The sequence below is a fragment of the Hemitrygon akajei genome, chromosome 18, assembly GCF_048418815.1.
Source record: "Hemitrygon akajei chromosome 18, sHemAka1.3, whole genome shotgun sequence".
NCBI classification, from domain to species: Eukaryota; Metazoa; Chordata; class Chondrichthyes; order Myliobatiformes; family Dasyatidae; genus Hemitrygon; species Hemitrygon akajei.
In genome coordinates this window covers 59,438,784-59,459,369 of record NC_133141.1, presented here as the reverse complement: position 1 = coordinate 59,459,369, position 20,586 = coordinate 59,438,784, and the positions used below count along the sequence as shown (strand labels likewise).

The following is a 20,586-nucleotide window of genomic DNA, read 5'->3' as shown; positions in this document are numbered from 1 at the left end:
GCTGGGTTAAGCACAATTGGCAGCAATTCAAACAGAGCGAGGAGAAATGGGCTAAAAATTCTATATCTGAATGCATGAAGTGTCAGAAATAAGGCAGATGAGCTTGAAGCCCAGGTGCGAATGGGTAACTATGATGTTGTTGGGATAACGGGAGACATGGCTGCAGGGAGATCAGACCTGGGAAATGAATGTACAAGGGTATACGTGCTATCGTAGGGACAGAAATGTGGGCAGAGGGGGTGGGGTGGCCCTGTTGGTGAGGAATGAGATTCAGTCCTTTGCAAGGGGGGACATAGGGTCAGGAGAAGTAGAGTCTGTGTGGATAGAACTGAGGAACAGTAAGGGCAAAAGGACCGAAATGGGTGTTGTCTACAGGCCACCAAACAGTAGCATGAATATTAGGTGCAAGTTGAATAGGGAGTTAACATTGGCATGTGGCAAAGGTAATGTCGCAGTAGTTATGGGGGATTTCAACATGCAGGTGAACTGGGAGAATCAGGTTGGTGCTGGACCACAGGATAGGGAGTTTGTAGAGTGCCTACGGGATGCATTCTTGGAACAGCTTGTACGAGAGCCAACCAGGGACAAGACTATTCTGGGATTTAGTGTTATGTAATGAACAGGATTTGATAGTGGAGGCCAATTCTCTGGATGCTTTCAAGAAGGAGCTAGATAGGTATCTTATGGATAGGGGAATCAAGGGATGTGGGGACAAGGCAGGAACTGGGTATTGATAGGAATTGATCAGCCATGATCTCAAAATGGCGGTGCAGGCTCAAAGGGCCAAAATGTCTACTTCTGCACCTATTGTCTATTGTCTATTGACACACCACATCATCACTGGTGCAGCCAGTTGGTTTTAAAGTCACATAAGGTGCTTTAAGGTGGGACTTTAAGGTGTTCCAGCTATATATAAACTTACGTGCAGTTAAGGTGTTTCAATTTGTTGTAGTAAAAATACATTTGTATCTGGAAAGTGAGTCAGTATCCAGGCAAAAACTTCATCATGAAGACAAAAGAACACTCCAAGTAGCTCCGCAAAAAAGTTATCAAAAAGCACAAGTCAGGAGATGGATACAAGAAAATCTCCAAGTCATTGAATATCCCTTACAGTACAAGTAAGTCAATCATCAAGAAACAGAAAGAATATGGCACAGGTTTAAATCTGCCTAGAGCAGGCCATCCTCAAGAACTGAGTGACCGTGCAAGAAGTGGACTAGTGAGGGAGGCCTCCAAGAGACCCATGACAACACCAGAGGAATTACAAGCTTCAGTGGCTGAGATGAGAGAGACTGCGCATACAACTGTTGCTCAGGTGCTTCACAAGTCGTGGCTACCATGGGAGAGTGGCAAAGAGAAAGTCACTGTTGGAAAACTAAACTCACATGAAATATCGGCTAGAGTTTGCCAGAAGGTATGTGGGAGATCCTGCATACTCTTGATAAATGCTCTGATGGATGGTAGGGAGATCCCTATGACTTTCTCAGATGTTCTCTACTCCCATACCAGACAGAGACACAACTTAACAGGACACTCTCCTATAAAATTCAGTTAAGATGGGGAGGGGAAGCCTTGCTTGCTTCAATCTCCTTAGGAAGTGGAGACGCTGCTCAGGGAGGTGATATTAAGGGACCAAGTGAGATAATCCGTGATGTGAATTCCCAGGAACTTGGTGCAATTAACTCTTTTACAGAGAAGCCATATATTCCCAGAGGGGGATGGCTCATCTGCACCTTCCTGAAGTCTTCTTCACATTCAGACTTGGGTTTTTCTTCTCACACCAATCCACCAGATGCTCCACTTCCTCTCTGTACTCCGACATCATTGATGTTGTGTCATCAAAATAGATATAACCATATAACAACTACAGCACGGAAACAGGCCATCTCGGCCCTTCTAGTCCGTGCCGAACTCTTACTCTCACCTAGTCCCACTGACCTGCACTCAGCCCATAACCCTCCATTCCTTTCCTGTCCATATATCTATCCAATTTTGCTTTAAATGACAGTACCGAACCTGCCTCTACCACTTCTACTGGAAGCTCATTCCACACAGCTACCACTATCTCAGTAAAGAAATTCCCCCTCATGTTACCCTTAAACTTTTGCCCCATAAGTCTCAACTCATGTCCTCTTGTTTGAATCTCCCCTACTCTCAATGGAAAAAGCCCATCCACATCAACTCTATCTATCCCCCTCATAATTTTAAATACCTCTATCAAGTCCCCCCTCAACCTTCTACGCTCCAAAGAATAAAGACCTAACTTGTTCAACCTTTCCCTGTAACTGAGGTGCTGAAACCCAGGTAACATTCTAGTAAATCTTCTCTGTACTCTCTCTATTTTGTTGACATCTTTCCTATAATCCAGTGACCAGAACTGTACACAATACTCCAAATTTGGCCTTACCAATGCCTTGTACAATTTTAACATTACATCCCAACTCCAATACTCAATGCTCTGATTTATAAAGGCCAGCATACCAAAAGCTTTCTTCACCACCCTATCCACATGAGATTCCACCTTCAGGGAAATATACACCATTATTCCTAGATCACTCTGTTCTACTGCATTCTTCAACACCCTACCATTTACCATGTATGTTCTATTTGGATTATTCCTACCAAAATGTAGCACCTCACACTTATCAGCATTAAACTCCATCTGCCATCTTTCAGCCCACTCTAACTGGCCTAAACCTCTCTGCAAACTTTGAAAACCTACTTCATTATCCACAATGCCACCTACCTTAGTATCATCTGCATACTTAATAATCCAATTTACCACCCCCATCATCCAGATCATTAATGTATATGACAAACAACATTGGACCCAGTACAGATTCCTGAGGCACAACACTAGTCACCGGCCTCTAACCTAACAAACAGTTACCCACCACTACTCTCTGGCATCTCCCATCCAGCCACTGTTGAATCCATTTTACTACTTCAATATTAATACCTAACGATTGAACCTTCCTAAATAACCTTCCGTGTGGAACCTTGTCAAAGGCCTTACTGAAGTCCATATAGACAACATCCACTGCTTTACCCTAGTCAACTTTCCTTGTAACCTCTTCAAAAAATTCAGTAAGATTTGTCAAACATGACCTTCCACGCACAAATCCATGTTGACTGTTCCTAATCAGACCCCGTCTATCCAGATAATTATATATACCATCTCTAAGAATACTTTTCATTAATTTACCCACCAGTGACATCAAACTGACAGGCCTATAATTGCTAGGTTTACTCTTAGAACCCTTTTTAAACAATGGAACCACATGAGCAATACGCCAATCCTCCTGCACCATCCCCGTTTCTAATGACATTTGAAATATTTCTGTCAGAGCCCCTGCTATTTCTACACTAACTTCCCTCAAGGTCCTAGAGAATATCCTGTCAGGACCTGGAGATTTATCCACTTTTATATTCCTTAAAAATGCCAGTACTTCCTCCTCTTTAATCATCATAGTTTCCATAACTTCCCTACTTGTTTCCCTTACCTTACACAATTCAATATCCTTCTCCTTAGTGAACACCGAAGAAAAGAAATTGTTCAAAATCTCCCTCATCTCTTTCGGCTCCACACATAGCTGTCCACTCTGATTCTCTAAGGGACCAGTTTTATCCCTCACTATCCTTCTGCTATTAATATAACTGTAGAAACCCTTTGGATTTATTTTCACCTTACTTGCCGAAGCAACCTCGTATCTTCTTTTAGCTTTTCTAATTTCTTTAAGATTCTTCTTACATTCTTTATATTCCTCGAGCAACTCATTTACTCCATGCTGCCTATATTTATTGTAGATCTCTCTCTTTTTCCGAACCAAGTTTCCAATATCCCTTGAAAACCATGGCTCTCTCAAACTTTTAACCTTTCCTTTCAACCTAACAGGAACATAAAGATTCTGTACCCTCAAAATTTCACCTTTAAATGACTGCCATTTCTCTATTACATCCTTCCCATAAAACAAATTGTCCCAATCCACCCCTTCTAAATCCTTTCGCATCTCCTCAAAGTTAGCCTTCCTCCAATCAAAAATCTCAACCCTGGGTCCAGTCCTATCCTTCTCCATAGTTATATTGAAACTAATGTCATTGTGATCACTGGACCCGAAGTGCTCCCCAACACATACCTCCGTCACCTGACCTATTTCAGAAGATCCAACCAACACTGCCCTTTCTCTAGTTGGTACTTCTATGTATTGCTGCAAAAAACTATCCTGCACACATTTTACAAACTCCAAACCATCCATTCCTTTTACAGTATGGGCTTCCCAGTCTATGTGTGGAAAATTAAAATCTCCCACAATCACAACCCTGTGCTTACTACAAATATCTGCTATCTCCTTGCAAATTTGCTCCTCCAATTCTCACTCCCCATTAGGTGATCTATAATACAGCCCTATAAGTTTTACCTTTCCCATTCCTCAATTCCACCCAAATAGTACCCCTAGACTAGCCCTCTAATCTATCCTGCCAGAGCACCACTGTAATATTTTCTCTGATGACATGGTTTGAGCTTAATCTTGCAGCATAGTCATGCGTCAGCAGTGTAAACAGCAAAGGTCTGAGCGCATAGCCTTGGGGAGTGCCAGTGCTCAGTGTAATGGGCCACCCACATGAACTGACTGAGGACCGTACTGTTCGGAATTCCAGGATGCAGCTACAAAGGGAGGTGTTGAGACTCAGTAAGGACAGTTTCCCACCAGTTTCTGGGGTATGATGGTGTTAAATTCCGAACTTAAGACTATAATCAGCAGCCTGGCATACGAGACCCCATTTTCCTGGTGGAACAGGACAAAGGATATTGCATCGTCAGTGGGTTGATTCGAGCAATAAGGGTCCAATGTAGCTGTAAGACTTTAATGTGCCCCATGACTAGCTGCTCAAAGCATTTCATAATGGTTGATGTTAATGCCACTGGGCAATAAATAATAATCCAGAGACAATTAATAATGGAGCCTGGAACATAATAAATATAATCTGACTTAGTGTGTGCAATGAAGGATCAGTATTATATTATCTGAGCTGCAATGCACTAACAATGTTTTATCTATTTCAACACTGATTGCACTCAAAAGTTACTTCATTAGTTTAGGATGGTCAGAGACAGTGAAACAAGTCAGACTGCAGCGTCTTGGGCAATAATTAATTTAGAAAATGGGTACACAATTTTTAAAATTGACTCGGTGCAAGTTTTCTTGATCTTGTGATGGAATGAAGTTCCTTACAGATTCACTATAAACAGTCAAATGATTTTGTGCAGCCTCATTCCTTGGATCTCAGCTGTAGCCAGCAGCTTCTAATTTGTTCTCAGACCCTCTGTCACTGACACAATAAGATTCATTATAAGGAGATGCAAAATGCATAAAGGGCTGCCTTTCCAAGATTTCCTTCTCTCAGTGAAGAAAATATTCCCGCACATTCACTTGGAGTAATATAGAGATATACGCGGGGTGATTGATATGTTTGTGGCCTAAGGTAGGAGTCAAGTTTAGAAAACCTAGCACATTTATTTTTCAACATAGTCCCCTCCTACATTTACACACTTCGTGGAACATACGGATCTTGGACCTCCAGGAAGTGTCCACAGCAGGGGTGATTGATAAGTTTGTGGTCTAAGGTAGGAGATGAGTTACTAACTTCAAACTTTAAGCATAATCACTCAAAGAGTTGACCTGCATGTGCCTGTAATGAGAGCTGTATAACTCACCTCCTTCTACCTTAGGCCACAAACTTATCAATCACCCATCTGTGGACACTTTCTGGAGGTCCAAGATCCATTTGCTCCACAACTGCTGGACTAAGTATGTAAATATAGGAGGGGACTATGTTGAAAAATAAATGTGCTAGGTTTTCTGAAATTGAGTTCTTCTACCTTAGGCCAAGAACATATCAATCACCCCTCGTGCAAGTCTTCACAGATTAGAGTTTAATATTATTAAATAGGAAGTAAATAGCTCTAAAGTTATTGATATAAATTTTTCTCCAAGTTTACATACATTTTATCTGGGATGTATTGGGGAGAAAAAGGCCGTAGAAAATCATTTTAATTATAACCCACAATTTAAAATGATTGGGCTCTGCAATTTAGCATGCTAACATCTATTAACAGAGTAGGTATTTGAGAAATCAAAGAATAAACCGACTATGCAAATAAGACAATAACAAAACATTTCTTATTTTACATGTTTTGGTTTTTAAAATGATTCAACCCAGTGCTTAAATACAAAATAATGATATTTACTTTGAATACTTCCTAATTAATACATACGTTCATCACAAAGTGGTCCTTCTCTCGTTCCCCACTGGAATCCCTGGACAATGCTGTCCTTCACATAACCCAAAAGTGCTTTATCCACCTATTATTGGATCAGTGATAAATAATGAATTAGTGCTAAATCTGGTACAACTCCACACAAGTGCTCTTGTTATCAAGTTAAAAATTTATCAAGAAAAAATGGTTAACATAATTTTCCAGGACCAAAAAATGATTTGTTGTTTTTCAGCTAACATTAGTTGTTATGGTAGCCATCAATATGATTCACGACATCCAATGCAGTTTTCATGATCTGATTGATATGATTTTTAACCGGTTGGCAGAAAAAAGCACTGTTGTATAGTTAGCTTCGAATAAAATGCACAAGCTGTCAAAGGACTTGACAGGATATTCCCTCGGACCTTGAAGGAGACTAGTGTTGAAATTGCAGGGTCCCTGGCAGATATATTTAAAATGTCGGTATCTACGGGCGAGGTGCCAGAGGATTGGAGGATAGCTCATGTTGTTCCATTGTTTAAAAAAGGCTCTAAAAGTAATCCGGGAAATTATAGGCCAGTAAGTTTGACATCGGTAGTAGGAGTACTAAGAGATAGCATCTACAAGTATTTAGATAGACAGGGACTTATTAGGGAGGGTCAACACGGCTTTGTGCGTGGTAGGTCATGTTTAACAAATCTATTAGAGTTTTTTGAGGAAGTTACAAGGAAAGTGGATGAAGGGAAGGCAGTGGATGTTGTCTACGGGTCAGAGAGTGGTAGTGGAGGATTGCTTCTCTGAGTGGACAACTGTGACTAGTGGTGTGCCACAGGGATCAGTGCTGGGTCCATTATTTGTCATCTATATCAATGATCTGGATGATAATGTGGTAATTTGGATCAGCAAATTTGCTGATGATACAAAGATTGGAGGTGTAGTGGACAGTGAGGAAGGTTTTCAAAACTTGCAGAGGGATTTGGACCAGCTGGAAAAATGGGCTGAAAAATGGCAGATGGAGTTTAATACAGACAAGTGTGAGGCATTGCACTTCGGAAGGTCAAACCAAGGTAGAACATACAAGATAAGTGGTAGGACACTGAGGAGTGCAGTACAACAGAGGGATCTGGGAATACAGATACAAAATTCCCTAAAATTGGCGTCACAGGTAGATAGGGTAGTAAAGAGAGCTTTTGGTACATTGGCCTTTATAAATCAAAGTATTGAGTATAAGAGTTGGAATGTTATGGTGAGGTTGTATAAGGCATTGGTAAGGCTGAATTTGGAGTATTATGTACAGTTTTGGTCACCGAATTACAGGAAGGATATTAATAAGGTTGAAAGAGTGCAGAGAAGGTTTACAAGGTTTGCCGGAACTTGAGAAACTGAGTTACAGAGAAAGGTTGAATAGGTTAGGACTTTATTCCCTGGAGTGTAGAAGAATGAGGGGAGACTTGATAGAGATATATAAAATTATGATGCGTATAGATAGAGTGAATGCAAGCAGGCTCTTTCCACTGAGGTTAGGGGAGAAAAAAACCAGAGGACATGGGTTAAGGGTGAAGGGGGAAAAGTTTAAAGGGAACATTGGGGGGGCTTCTTCACTCAGAGTGGTGAGAGTGTGGAATGAGCTGCCAGATGAAGTGATAAATGCAGGCCCACTTTTAACATTTAAGAAAAACTTGGACAGATACTTGGATGAGAGGGGTATGGAGGGATATGGGCCAGGTGCAGGTCAGTGGGACTAGGCAGAAAAATGGTACGGCACAGCCAAGAAGGGCCAAAAGGCCTGTTTCTGTGCTGTAATGTTCTGTGGAAGGTGACAGAAGTTTGTGCAAGGGAACTCTTGACATCGAGTGATCATAATCCCATTAGTTTAAAAGTAAATATGGAAAATTATAGGTCTGGTCCAGACAGAGATTCTAAATAGGAGAAAGGCCAACTTTGATGATATCAGAAATGATCTGGCAAGTGGGCATTGGGACAAGCCATTTTCTGGCAAAGGTGTGTTGGTAAATGGGAGGCCTTCAACAATGAAATTTTGACAGCACAATGTCAGAATAAAAGGTAAAAATAACAGGAACTTTGGTTTTCAAGAGATATTGAGGCCCTGGTTAAGAAGAAAAGGAGATGCAGAACTTTAGGCAGGTAGGAACAAATGAGGTATTTATGGAGTTAAGAAATGCAAGAAAACACTTAAGAAATCAGGAGGGCTAAAAGAAGGCATTAGATTGGTCTCGTAGACAAGGTGAAGGAGAATCCCAAGGGAAATACATATACATTAAAAGGATTGCAAGGGACAATATTTGTCCTCTAGAAGATCAGAATGGTGATCTATGTGTGGAGCCAAAAGAAACTGAGAGATCTTAAATGGAGTTTTTTGCATCTGTATTTATTTGGGAGACAGACACAGAGTCTATCAAAGTGAAGCAAAGACGCACAAGGTCATGGACCCTGTACAGATTACAGAGGAGTTATTTGCTGTCTTGACGCCAATCAGGGTGGACAAATCCCCAGGGCCTGACAAGATGTGCCCCTGGACCCCGTTAGACGCAAGTGCAAAAATTGCAGGGGCCCTAGCAAATATACTTAAATCATCCTTAGCGACAAGTAAGGTACTGGAGGAATGGAGCTAATGTTCCGCTGTTTAAGAAAGACTTTAGAAGTAAACCAGAAAATTAGAGATGAGAAAATTTCCAGATGCTGGAAATCCGAGCAACACACACAAAATGCTGGAGGAACTCAGTAGGCTAGGTAGCATTTTGTGTGTGTTGTCAGGAAATTACAGGCCAGTAAGCCTGACATCAGTAGTGGGAAAGTGTATTCTAAAGGACCGCGTATGAGTATTTGGATAGACAGGGACTAAGTAAATGATAAAGCCAAAATAGAATAAATATGCAAGTATGGACTTTAGCAAACTCCAGCATGGCAGCGTGGTCCAGAAGGTTATGGCATAAGTGATCTGAGGTGTATTGGTGAACTGGATCCAAAATTGGCTGAATGACAGGAAGCAATGGGTCATGGTGCAATTGTTTTACTGATTGAAAATCTGCAACTACAGGTGTAACTTGTTGAATAGTAAAGCAGCCCAAGGCACCAAACAGCTTATTCTTACTATTCTTTTCATTCAGACTTGTAGCAGTAGCAGTAGGCCTCCATTAGTCTTGATAGACCATGGATTTGCGCCTTGGAAAGTTTCCAGGGTACAAGCCTGGGCAAGGTTTTTTTTAAATGGCAGTTGCCCAAGCTGCAAGTCTCCCCTCTCCACGCCACCGATGTTGTCCAAGGGAAGGGCATTAGGACCCATACAGCTTGGCACCGGTGTCGTAGCAGAGCAATGTGTGGTTAAGTACTACTAATGAAGATGTAATAAATAGATCAATCAGTGAAAGTACCCTTTCATTCCTGGATGGACTTACCTCAGATGGAAGAGTATCATCAACCAAAATGTTGGGTCCTGTAGTATCAGGTCCAAAAGCCCAAATGGAACGGGCAGCCAACAAATCCCAATCATATTTGGTCTGGAAAAATTCACCCAGCTTTTTCCTAGTTTAGTATAGGAAGAGATGCATCATGACAAACCTTTAAAAGCTATTTAATGCATCATGAGAAGTAAAATTGTAATGATTTCCTTTGTGAGCAAATTAAGCCAACATTCTTCTAATGTTTCTTTGAAACAGTTCCAAAACACAAAGGAAACTAGAACTCTCCATAATTATTTATGAACATATCTTATTGAAGACAATAACCATAGGTAATGCTCACACAGAAAAAAAAACAAAACCATAAATTCTGTATCCACTATATATGCACTTGTGGCGACCCACTTTCTGTGCAGGCGAACCGGCTCACAAATAGCAAGCGCGCGGGGGGAGACTTTGGTAATGCACCTCTGACGTCATTTCCGCCTGGAGAGGGCGGCCGCTAGGGATTAAATGCCAGCGCCGCGAAGATTGAATAAACTAGTCTCGAAACGGCTTGCCGACTGCGTGTCGTTATTTCAGCGCTGTGTGTAGTATATTGCTACACACTCACAATTCTCATACAACCAAAGGTAAGCAATTCCTTAATTAACCAAAAAGTTTTATAAAATTAAATGTGAATAAATATGTTTATTTATGCTTACACATAAGGGTAGTGAAGTTCTAAATTCGGCACTTTGTCAATCTGAACACTTTTTTTCATGCTATAGCCTGTTTAGCCTTAAAATACAGAACTGCAGTGCAAAACACTTCTTTGAAAGGGCAAGGGCATAGAGCTTAGCAGTTTATTTAGAGGTTTATTCATAGAATTTACAGTGCCTTGAAAAAGTATTCCACCCTCACAACTATTTTCACATTTTATAATCTCATTTTCTAAACTTAAAATGCATTGAAGAATTTTTTAGATAATGTACAAAACATTGTGCATTGTCAAATCAAAAAAATTCCAAAACCTGTCAACAATTTATTAATAACCAAAACTGTAAGACTGAAAAGTATTCATCCCCTTTGTAATTACAACACTAGCTTCCCTCAAGTGCAATACTGTATATTAACTTGCAGTGCCTACAGTATAAAAAGTATTCAACCCCCTTGGAAGTGTTCATGATTTATTGTTTTACAACTTTGAATCCCCCAGAAGCCACAGACCAAAGATCCTACAACACAGACGGTAGAGCTGAGGCCAGAGACCACAGACCGTAGAGTTTAGGTCCGAGACTATAGATCACAGACCATAGAGCTTAAGCCAAGGACCAGAGATCATAGTCAGTAGAGCTTAGGCCAGAGACCACAGAGCACAGACCGTAGGGCTTAGGCCAGAGACCACAGACCAGAGAGCACAGCCCTTAGAGATTAGGCCAGAAACATGAACCACACACCATAGAGCATAGGCCAGAGACCAAAGACCATAGAGTTTAGGTCAGAGATCATATACTACAGACCATAGAGATCAAGCCATTGAGTTTTGGCTGGAGACCATAGACCAAATCACAGTGGATTTAAACACTGATCAACAGAAAAAGACTCTTCTGTGTCAAAGTGAAAACAAATCTCTACAAAGTGATTTAAATCAATTACAAATATAAAACACAAAATAATTGTTTGCATAAGTATTCTCCCCCTTCAAGTCAGTTTTTGGTAGATACACCTTTTGAGTGTGTGGATAGGCCTCTATCAGCTTTGGACGCTGCAACTTTTCCCCAATCTTCTTTGCAAAACTGCTCAAGCTGTCAGATTGCATGGCAATCGTAAATGAACAGCCCCTTTTCAAGTCCAGCCACAAATTCTCAATTGGATTGAGCTCTGGACTCTGTCTTGGCCACTCCAGGACATTAACTTTCTTGTTTTTAAGCCATTCCTGTGTAGCTTTGGCTTTATGCTTGGGGTCATTGTCTTGCTGGAAAACAAATCTTCTCCCAAGTTGCAGTTCCCTTGCAAACTGCATCAGGATTTCCTCCAGAATTTCCTTGTATTTTGCTGCATTCATTTCACCCTTTGCCTTCACAAACCTTCCAGGGCCTGCTGCAGTGAAGCATCCCCACAGCATGATGCAACCACCACCATGCTTCATGGTAGGAATGGCGTGTTTTCTGTTTTCGATGATATGCTGTGTTTGGCTTACACAAAACAGTGTTTAGTCTGATGGCAAAAAGCTCAATTTTAGTTTCATCAGACCATAGAACCTTCTTCCAGCTGACTTCAGAGTCTCCCACATGCCTTCTGGCAAACTCTAGCTGAGATTTCATGTGAGTTTTTTACTCTCTCCCCCCCCCCCCCCCCCAACAGTGACACTCTTTGCCACTCTCCCATAAAGATGCAACTGGTGAAGCACCCAGGTAACAGTTGCAGTCCCTCCCATCCTAGCCACTGAAGCTTGTAACTCTTCCAGAGTTGTCATAGTTCTCTTGTTGGCCTCCCTCCCTAGTCCCCTCTTGCACGGTCACCTAGTTTTTGAGGATAGCCTGCTCCAGGCAGATTTACAGCTGTGCTATATTCTTTCCATTCTTGATGATTGACTTAACTGTACTCCAAGGGATATTCAGTGACTTGGAAACCTCCTTGTATCCATCTCCTGATTTTTTTTTCAATAAGATTTTCATGGAGTTGCTTGTGATGTTCTTTTATCTACATGGTGTAGTTTTTGCCAGGACACCAACTCACCTATTTTTACTATAATCATTTGAAACACCTTGACTACACACAGGTCTCCAAAAACACATTTCTGTTCAACTAATTATGTGACTTCTAAAGCCAACTGGCTGCACCAGTGATGATTTGGTGTGTCATATTCGGGGGGGGGGGGGGGGCGGGCGATTGAATACTTGTGCAATTAATTATTTTGTATTTTATATGCCCTTCAACTTTGAGGCTCCTACCATAGGAAACAACCTCTCAACATCCACCCTATTGAGTCCTTTCAATATTCGGTAGGTTGATCTCCATGCATTTTTCTAAATTCCATTGAATACAGGCACAAAGCTGCCGGTCACTCCTTATGTGTCAACCCATTCATTCCCAGAATCATTCCCTGAACCTCCTCTGGACTCTCTGCAATCACATTGCTTCCTCAGCACTACCTACCTCTCCATCCATCTTTGTATCATCTGCAAATTTTGCCACAAATCCATCAATTCTATTATCTAAAACAATGTGAAAAGTAGTGGCCCTATTTATTTCCCATTTACTGGCTCCTGCCTGCTATCCATGCCAGTATCTTTTCTGTTACACCATAGATTTTTATCTTGTTAAGCAGCCTCATGTGTGGCACCTTATTAAATGCCTTCTGAAAATCCAAGTGAATGACATCCACTGCCTCTCCTTTGTCCATCCTGCATGTTACTTCCTCGAAGAGTTCCAATAGATTTGTCAGACAAGACTTCCCTATACTGAAACCATGCTGACTCAGACTTACTTTAGCATTGATCTCCAAGTACCTCAAAACCTCATCCTTAAGAAAATACTTTTCCAACCACTGAGGGTAGGCTAACTGGCCTATAATTCCCCTTTTTTGCCTTCCTCCCTTCTTAAAGAGTGAAGTGACATTTGCAATCTTCCAGTCCTCTGGGACCCTGCCAAAATCAAGCCATTCTTGAAAGATCATGCCCAATGCATCCATTATATCTCTTCTGCAACCTCTCTCAGGACTCTGGGATGTAGTCCTTCTGGTCCAGGTGACTTATCCACCTGAAGACCTTTCAGTTTGCCTAGCACTTTTTCCTTTGTAATAGCAATGACACTCACTCCTGCTCTATGACACTCAAGCACCTCTGGCACACTGCTGGTGGCTTCCAGATGCAAAGTACCCATTAAGTTCATCTGCCATTTCTTTGTCTACCTCACCAGCATCATTTTCCAGTGGTCCAACATCAACTCTCACCTTCCTTTTATTCTTTATATAACTGAAAAAACTTCTGGTATCTGCTTTATATTATCCGCTAGTCCGCCCTCATATTTCATCTTTTCTATTCTTATAACTTTTTCAGTTGTTTTTTTTTCGGATTTTAAAAACTTCCCAACTACCCAACTTCCTACTCACTTTTGCTACCTTACATGCCCCTCCCTTGGCAATTATGTAATCCTTAACTTCCCTTGTCAACCACAGTTGCCTAGCTCTGCCATTTCAGAACTACTTCTGTGGGACATATCTATCCTGCGCCTTGTGAACTATTCCCAGAAACATCTTCTCTGCCGTCATCTCCTCCTGTATCCTCCTCCAATGCACCTGAGCAAGCTCCTCTCTCATGCCTCTGTAATTACCTTTATTTCATGTGATACTGATACATGTGAGTTATACTTCTCCCTTTCAAATTGCAGTATGAATTCAATCATATTATGATCGCTACCTCCCAATAGTTCCTTTACATTAAGCTCCCTAATAAGATCTGGGTTATTACACAACGCCCAATCTATGATGGCCTTTCCCCAAGTAGGCTCAAGTGCAAGTTGCTCTAAGGCCTTTCTTAAACAGCTGAACAACAATGGCTATCCTTCAATCTTTTGGCTCCTCTCCTGTCACCGGCAATTTCTGCACTCGCCTCCTGTGGGGTACGAGGGAACATTTTCCGTCAGGCCCTGAGGATTTATCTATTCTAATTTCCCTCAGGATAGCAAACACCTCCTCTATATGAGGTCCAGAAGTTGATGTAGGTTTGCCTCACTTCTATAGGTGATTCTGCCTCCTGAGTAAATACAGATGCAAAAAGTGTATTTACGATCTTCCCCATCTCTTTTAGCTCCACACATGAATTACCATTCTGATCTACCAGTGGACCAATTTTGTCCCTTACAATTCTTTTGCTCTTAACTTCAGATTCTCCTTCACATTCACCTGTCTGCTAGGGTAACCTTATGCCTTCTTTTAGCCCTCCTGATTTCTCTTTTAAGTATTCTCTTGCATTTGTTATACTCCATAAGCACCTCATTTGTTCCCACCTGCCTAGACCCGCTATGCACCTCTTCTTTTTCTTAACCAGTGTGGGTCAATAAATCTTGAAAACCAAGGTTCCCTACACATTATTTTTACCTTTTATGCAAATTTCACTTTTGAAGACCTCCCACTTACCAAGTACACCTTTGCCAGTAAACAGCTTGTCTCAGGCTACGTCCACACTAGGCCAGATAAATCTGTAACCAAAGCCTTTTCTCTTTGTTATGACCCTCCATCCACACTGAAATGGCGTTTTCCTCCCTGGAAAATGGAGCTTTTCTAAAACGCCCTCCAGAGTGTGTAAATTTGAAAACACCACTTGGGCAAGAGTGGTGTGGACGGGGTAACCGGAGATATCTAGAAACGCTGGCATAATGTGCCGGAACAGATGGCAGCATTTCATTGTTTTCCTGAACGCAACCCCCCACACAACCTAACAATTTCAGAACAGGCGGCAATGAGACTGAAGCCAGAAGAGTTAGAAATGTACTCACCAAATACTTCGACCCATAACTTACTGGATGAATAAGTATACTCACTTTGTCCTGTTTTCTGTCCTTGCTTTATAAAGATGGTTTACCTACTTATGCAAGTACTTCTCTGACAATAGATGTGTAACAGCTTAATGTAACATTGTAACAAGGTAACACTGATGTAGATATGTTTTATACATTTAACAAGGTGCTTTATTAATGCAACAGAGTTAGTCAGTTTTTCAATGTTCGTCGTCAGCTGGGCCATACTGTCCGTGAACTCCCTGTCAGTTGCCACCATATGCTCTAGTATTTGTTTTTTTTAAAGTTTGAAGTCCACCTGCGCGAGAGCGAATAGCTGTTCGTTTGGCAATTTCGTTTTAAGTTTTTCTAGTCTGTAACTGCAAACGCGCACTTTCACAGTGAGATTCAACACCAAACATGTCGCTTGTTTTCTGTTGATGTGTCCTGCGTATGCCGAGTAGGAGGCGATTCCCCCAAATACCCGTTTTAATGTGGACGGAGGTATTTTCAAAAATGCTTGGTGTGGACGCCTATTGTTTTTACGCGAAACCGGCATTTTCAAAGTTATCCAGTCTAGTGTGGACGTAGCCTCAATCCACACTTGCCAGATGCTTTCTGATACCATCATAATTGGCCTTTGTCCAATTCAGAATCTCAACCATGAACCAGACCTATCTTTTTGCATATTTACTTTGAAACTAATGGCATTGTGATCACTAAATGCAAAGCTTTCTCCTACATAAATTTCTATCATCTGCCTGTTTTATTCCCTAATAGCAAATCAAGTATTGCACACTCGTTCATTCGGGTTTCTACGTACTGACTAAGGAAACTTTCCTGAACACATTTGACAAACTTTATCTCATCTAATCCTTTTACAGTATAGAATTCCCAGTGAATATGTGGAAAGTTAAAATCTCCGACTATAACCTTCTTGCAAGAGTCTGCACTCTCTCTACAAATTTGTTTCTCTAATTCTCAGGGGATTAGAGGTGGCCTGTAATATAGCGCCATTAACATGATCAAACCTTTTATTTCCACCCATAACATCTCACTAGTTGAGTTCTCCAGTCTGTCCTGACTGAGCATTGTCGTGACATTTTCCTTGACTAGTGATATCACCTGTCCTCCTTTAATCTCTCCCGCTCTGTTATGTCTACCACAATGGAACCCCGCAATATTGAGCTGCCAGTCCAGTCCCTCCTGCAACCCAATCTCACTAAAGGCTACAATATCATGAATCCTGGCATTGATCCATACCACGAGCTCATCCACTTTTCTTTGAAATTCACACAGCTCAGGACACTGGTCGCACCATGCTCAACCTTTTGATTCCTGACTTTGTCTGAGGTTTTTACCAACTTCTGTACCCACAACCTCTCCACTAACTGTTCTGGAATTCTGTTCCCCTCCTGCCTGCAACTCCAGTTTGAAACCTACCGTGCAATACTGGCAAACGTTCCTGCCCCCCTCCAGTTCAGGTGCAAACCAGCTCTTCTGAACAGGTCTCATCTTCCCTGGAAGGCAGCCCAATGATGCAAAAATCTATGTCCTCCCTCCTACACCAACTCCTTAGCCACATGTTAAACTGCATACTCTTCCTATTTCTGGCCTCACTAGCATGTGGCATGGGTAGCAATCCTGAGATCACAACACTGCAAGTCTTGCCCTTTAACTTAGTCCCTGAACTCCCTTTGCAGAACCTTGTCACTCTTCCTACCCATGTCATTGGTATCTACATGGACCACAACCTCTGGCTGTTCACCCTCCCACTTAAGAAAGCTGAGGAGTCGATCTGAGATGTATCAGACCCTGGCACCTGGGAGGCAACAAACCATATGGGAATAACATTCTCATTCACAGAACTTGGTTGCTGCATCGCTAACTAATGAATCCCCAATTACCACAGCTTGCTTCTTCTCTCCCTTTCCCTTCAGAATTGCACAGTCAGACTCAATGTCAGAGACCCAACCGCTGTGCCTCCCCTCTGCTAGGTAATCTCCTCCCCCCGGCATCTCTATTGTTCCTACTGAACAAATGTAAAGAATGAGGGAATAAGTCTACCTGCAGCTTTTTTTTTGTCTTCTCTACCACCTTGAAAAGCTAAAGCCTCAGAATCTCCATTCTAACTCTGTCCACTGCAATGATGGTCACTCGGCTAACCCCTGCCTTACTTTAATCTGTTCTTGTCAATTAATCCCAAACGCTGATAGACCACTGCTCAAATTCCAAAAACTGCCATGAGTCGCACCCTTTTCTCCTTGATCAGCGAACCTGAGTCAAACTACGTCTCCTCAGGCTTCCTCTCTTCAATTGGCTGCTGTTCAAAACTGTATATAGTAGACTTCAGTAAATTTTATAATGGATTTTCAACAAGCCAAACCAAAATGAAAACAAAAGAGGTAAATGAAAACAAAACAAGGTAAGTCAGGGAAATAAGTCAGGATAATAGAGAAGCACAAATCTGGGGAAAGGTACAAGACCATCTCAAAGGTACTGAACATACCTTGGAGCTCAGAGCAGTCCATCATGAAGAAATGAAACATATGAAAGCAGAGCCACACTGCCAAGGTCAGGCTGCCCCTCTAAACTTAGTCACAGGAGAAGAATGGCACTTGTAAGGGAGGCTACTGTGATGTCAACAGTCACTCTCAGTGAGCTGCAGAAGTCAGTGGCTGCAAACGGGCACAAAGTTCATGGCTCCACAATCTCCAAGGCCTTGCAAAGGATACTTATGGAAGAGTGGCATGGACCCTGGTTTAAAAAAAAGCATTTCCTTGCCCATAAAGACTCTGCAAAGCCTCACTTAGAAGATACTCTAAAGATGTAGAAGGTCTTGTGGTTGGTTGAGACTGAAGTGGAACTTTTTGTCCTCAATGCCAAATGGTATGCATGATGTAAATTGAATACAGCGCATCAGCTAGGTAACAACATCCCTACTGTACAGTATGGTGGAGGTAGCATTATGCTACGGGGATTCTTTTCAGCAGCAGGGATGGAAATCTGTCAGGATTGATGGGAAGGTGATTGCCGCCAAATAGAGAGCTCTTGGATAAAAACCTGCTAGCCTTTGCCAGAAAGCTTAAACTGGTGAGGAAGTTCACCTTGCAGCAGGACAACGACCCAAAACACACTGCTAGAGAAACCATGGGGTGGCTTCAAATGAAGAAAATTGAAGTTCTCGATTGCCCCAGTCAGAGTCCTGACCTTAACTCGATCAAACACCTCTGGCAAGAACTCAAGATACTGTCCTCCGCCACTCCCCAACTAACCTGGCACAGCTTGAGCAATTTTGCAAGCAGGAATGGGCAAATCTTGTTCCATCACGTTGTGCAAAGTTAATAGAAACTTATCCAAAAAGACTACTGGCTGTAATAGCTGTGAGGTGGTTCAACTAAGTACTGAGCAAAGGGGGATGAATACTTCTGAACTGCTGACATTCCAGTTTTTGAATTTCTAGTTCAAAGCTTTAGAATTTTCCCTTTTTTGGGGCTCTACTGTGGGGGAAAAAAAGGAGCATGTGATTCACAAACAAAAATTCTCAGTTAAACTGTTCAAAACCCCTGGTTGTAATACTCATTTATGTGAGCAAAGCATTGGGGGCTGAATATTTTTACAAGGCAATACATGTGTGTGATGTGCAGAAATGGTTTTAAGCAATTCTTATTCAACCTGCATTCCCCCCCCCCCACTGTTCCCCACAATGCCAGAGTGTACATTGTATTTTTACAAACCAATGGATGGCGTACAATTAACTATGCTGTACGTAAAAGGATTTCAACATAGCTTTAGCATACTTAAACAAAAGCAAACCATCTGGTGAGGTCTGATATATTACTGTTATTCTCCTAATGGGAAAACTGCCCATATCGGTTTCAAAGTCATCTGTTGCTTTAATTTTTGTCAATTTATTCCTTCCAAAGATATTTATTCCTTCCTTGCAAACATGGCCTAAACTTCACTGCTATCATGAAGTCGATGAGCTATTATCTTGAATTAATTCATTCTCCTTATGCAACCAAAAAATGCTCAGTGGACTGGCAAGTTTTAGGATTTTGAGTCAGTAGAAATGAAGGAACAGCATTGTACTTGCAATACAGAACAGTGAGATTTGGATCGAAGCCTACAGGTAATGAGATTCCACATAGCTACAAACCTCCAGTCTTTGTTTCTCTGGGTGGTAAGTGCAACTCAAAGACGACGGTAAGATTTTATGGCATCAGCAAGTAAGACAATAACTCAGAATACTCAGCATTTGGCCTCTTCTTGCAGTCACAGTTTGTGTGACAACTCCAGTTATGCTTTTGGTGAAAGCTGGTTTCCAGGATCAAGTTAAGAATATGTTAAAAGTAAGCAATTCATAATCAAAGGAAGGTGGTCTGACTAGCATGTATGCAATTAGGCATTTATCATCCCAAGCTTCCTTTATCTATCAATCTTTTCATTAGTTAAATAAAAAAGTGTACGTATCTATAACACACACATATATTTTTTATATATATATATATATATATATATATATATAAAACAAAATAATACATATAAACTTGAGTGTTGCCCAGCTCTTGCTGCACACATTCTTCCATTATCTGAAGAGTAGCAAACTGAACTGAACACTGCATTTAAAACAAGTATATTCCCACTTCTAACTTACATCGGTGGAGAAAGTCATTGATGAAGCCGCCGGGGGGAGGGGTTAGATGATTAACATAAGAAATAGGAGCAGGAGTAGGCCATCTGGCCTGTCGATGGCTGATCTGGCCATGAACTCATCTCTACCTCCCTGCCTTTTCCCCATAACCCTTAATTCCCCTACCATGCAAAAATCTATCCAACCTTGTCTTAGATATATTTACTAATGTAGCCGCCACTGTTTCATTCGGCAGAGAATTCCACAGATTCACCAACCTCTGGGAAAAGCATTTCCTCCTCATCTCCATCCTAAATCTACTCCCCCAAATCTTAAGGCTACGTCCCCTCTCAAGTCTCAAAAATGAGGACCATATTAATATATGATTTTTTCTTCTGCTATTTAGCATGGACATGACCCTAAAGCATAGCTTCAACTTAGGTGAATGCATTGCTATTCCTAGCATGCTCTTTTTAGATTAATTACATTAAAGCAGGCTTGTTCCCTTGACATGATGTTAGTGGTAGATTGAGTGTGCACAGGGTCACGAAGTTACTGATTTAACATAGAACATAGAATAGTACAGCACATTACAGGCCCTTCGGCCCACAATGTTGTGCTGACCCTCAAACCCTGCCTCACATATAACCCCCCCACCTTAAATTCCTCCATATACTTGTCTAGTAGTCTCTTAAACTTCACTAGTGTGTCTGCCTCCACCACTGACTCAGGCAGTGCATTCCACGCACCAACCACTCTCTGAGTGAAAAACCTTCCTCTAATATCCCCCTTGA

The 20,586-nt window shown here is 41.5% G+C and overlaps 1 protein-coding gene across 2 annotated transcripts in view; it reads right to left on the bottom strand.

The window, feature by feature from the left end:
• eftud2 (elongation factor Tu GTP binding domain containing 2) overlaps positions 1-20,586 on the bottom strand; it is a 117,280-nt gene that overhangs the window by 19,730 nt on the left and 76,964 nt on the right. For both annotated transcript variants that reach the window (XM_073071725.1, XM_073071726.1), the window contains exons 22-23: positions 9,676-9,802; positions 6,278-6,365 (exon numbers count right to left, since the gene is read on the bottom strand). In XM_073071725.1, coding sequence (XP_072927826.1) covers positions 6,278-6,365; positions 9,676-9,802 — 215 coding nt within the window. The remainder of the gene's footprint in view (positions 1-6,277; positions 6,366-9,675; positions 9,803-20,586) is intronic.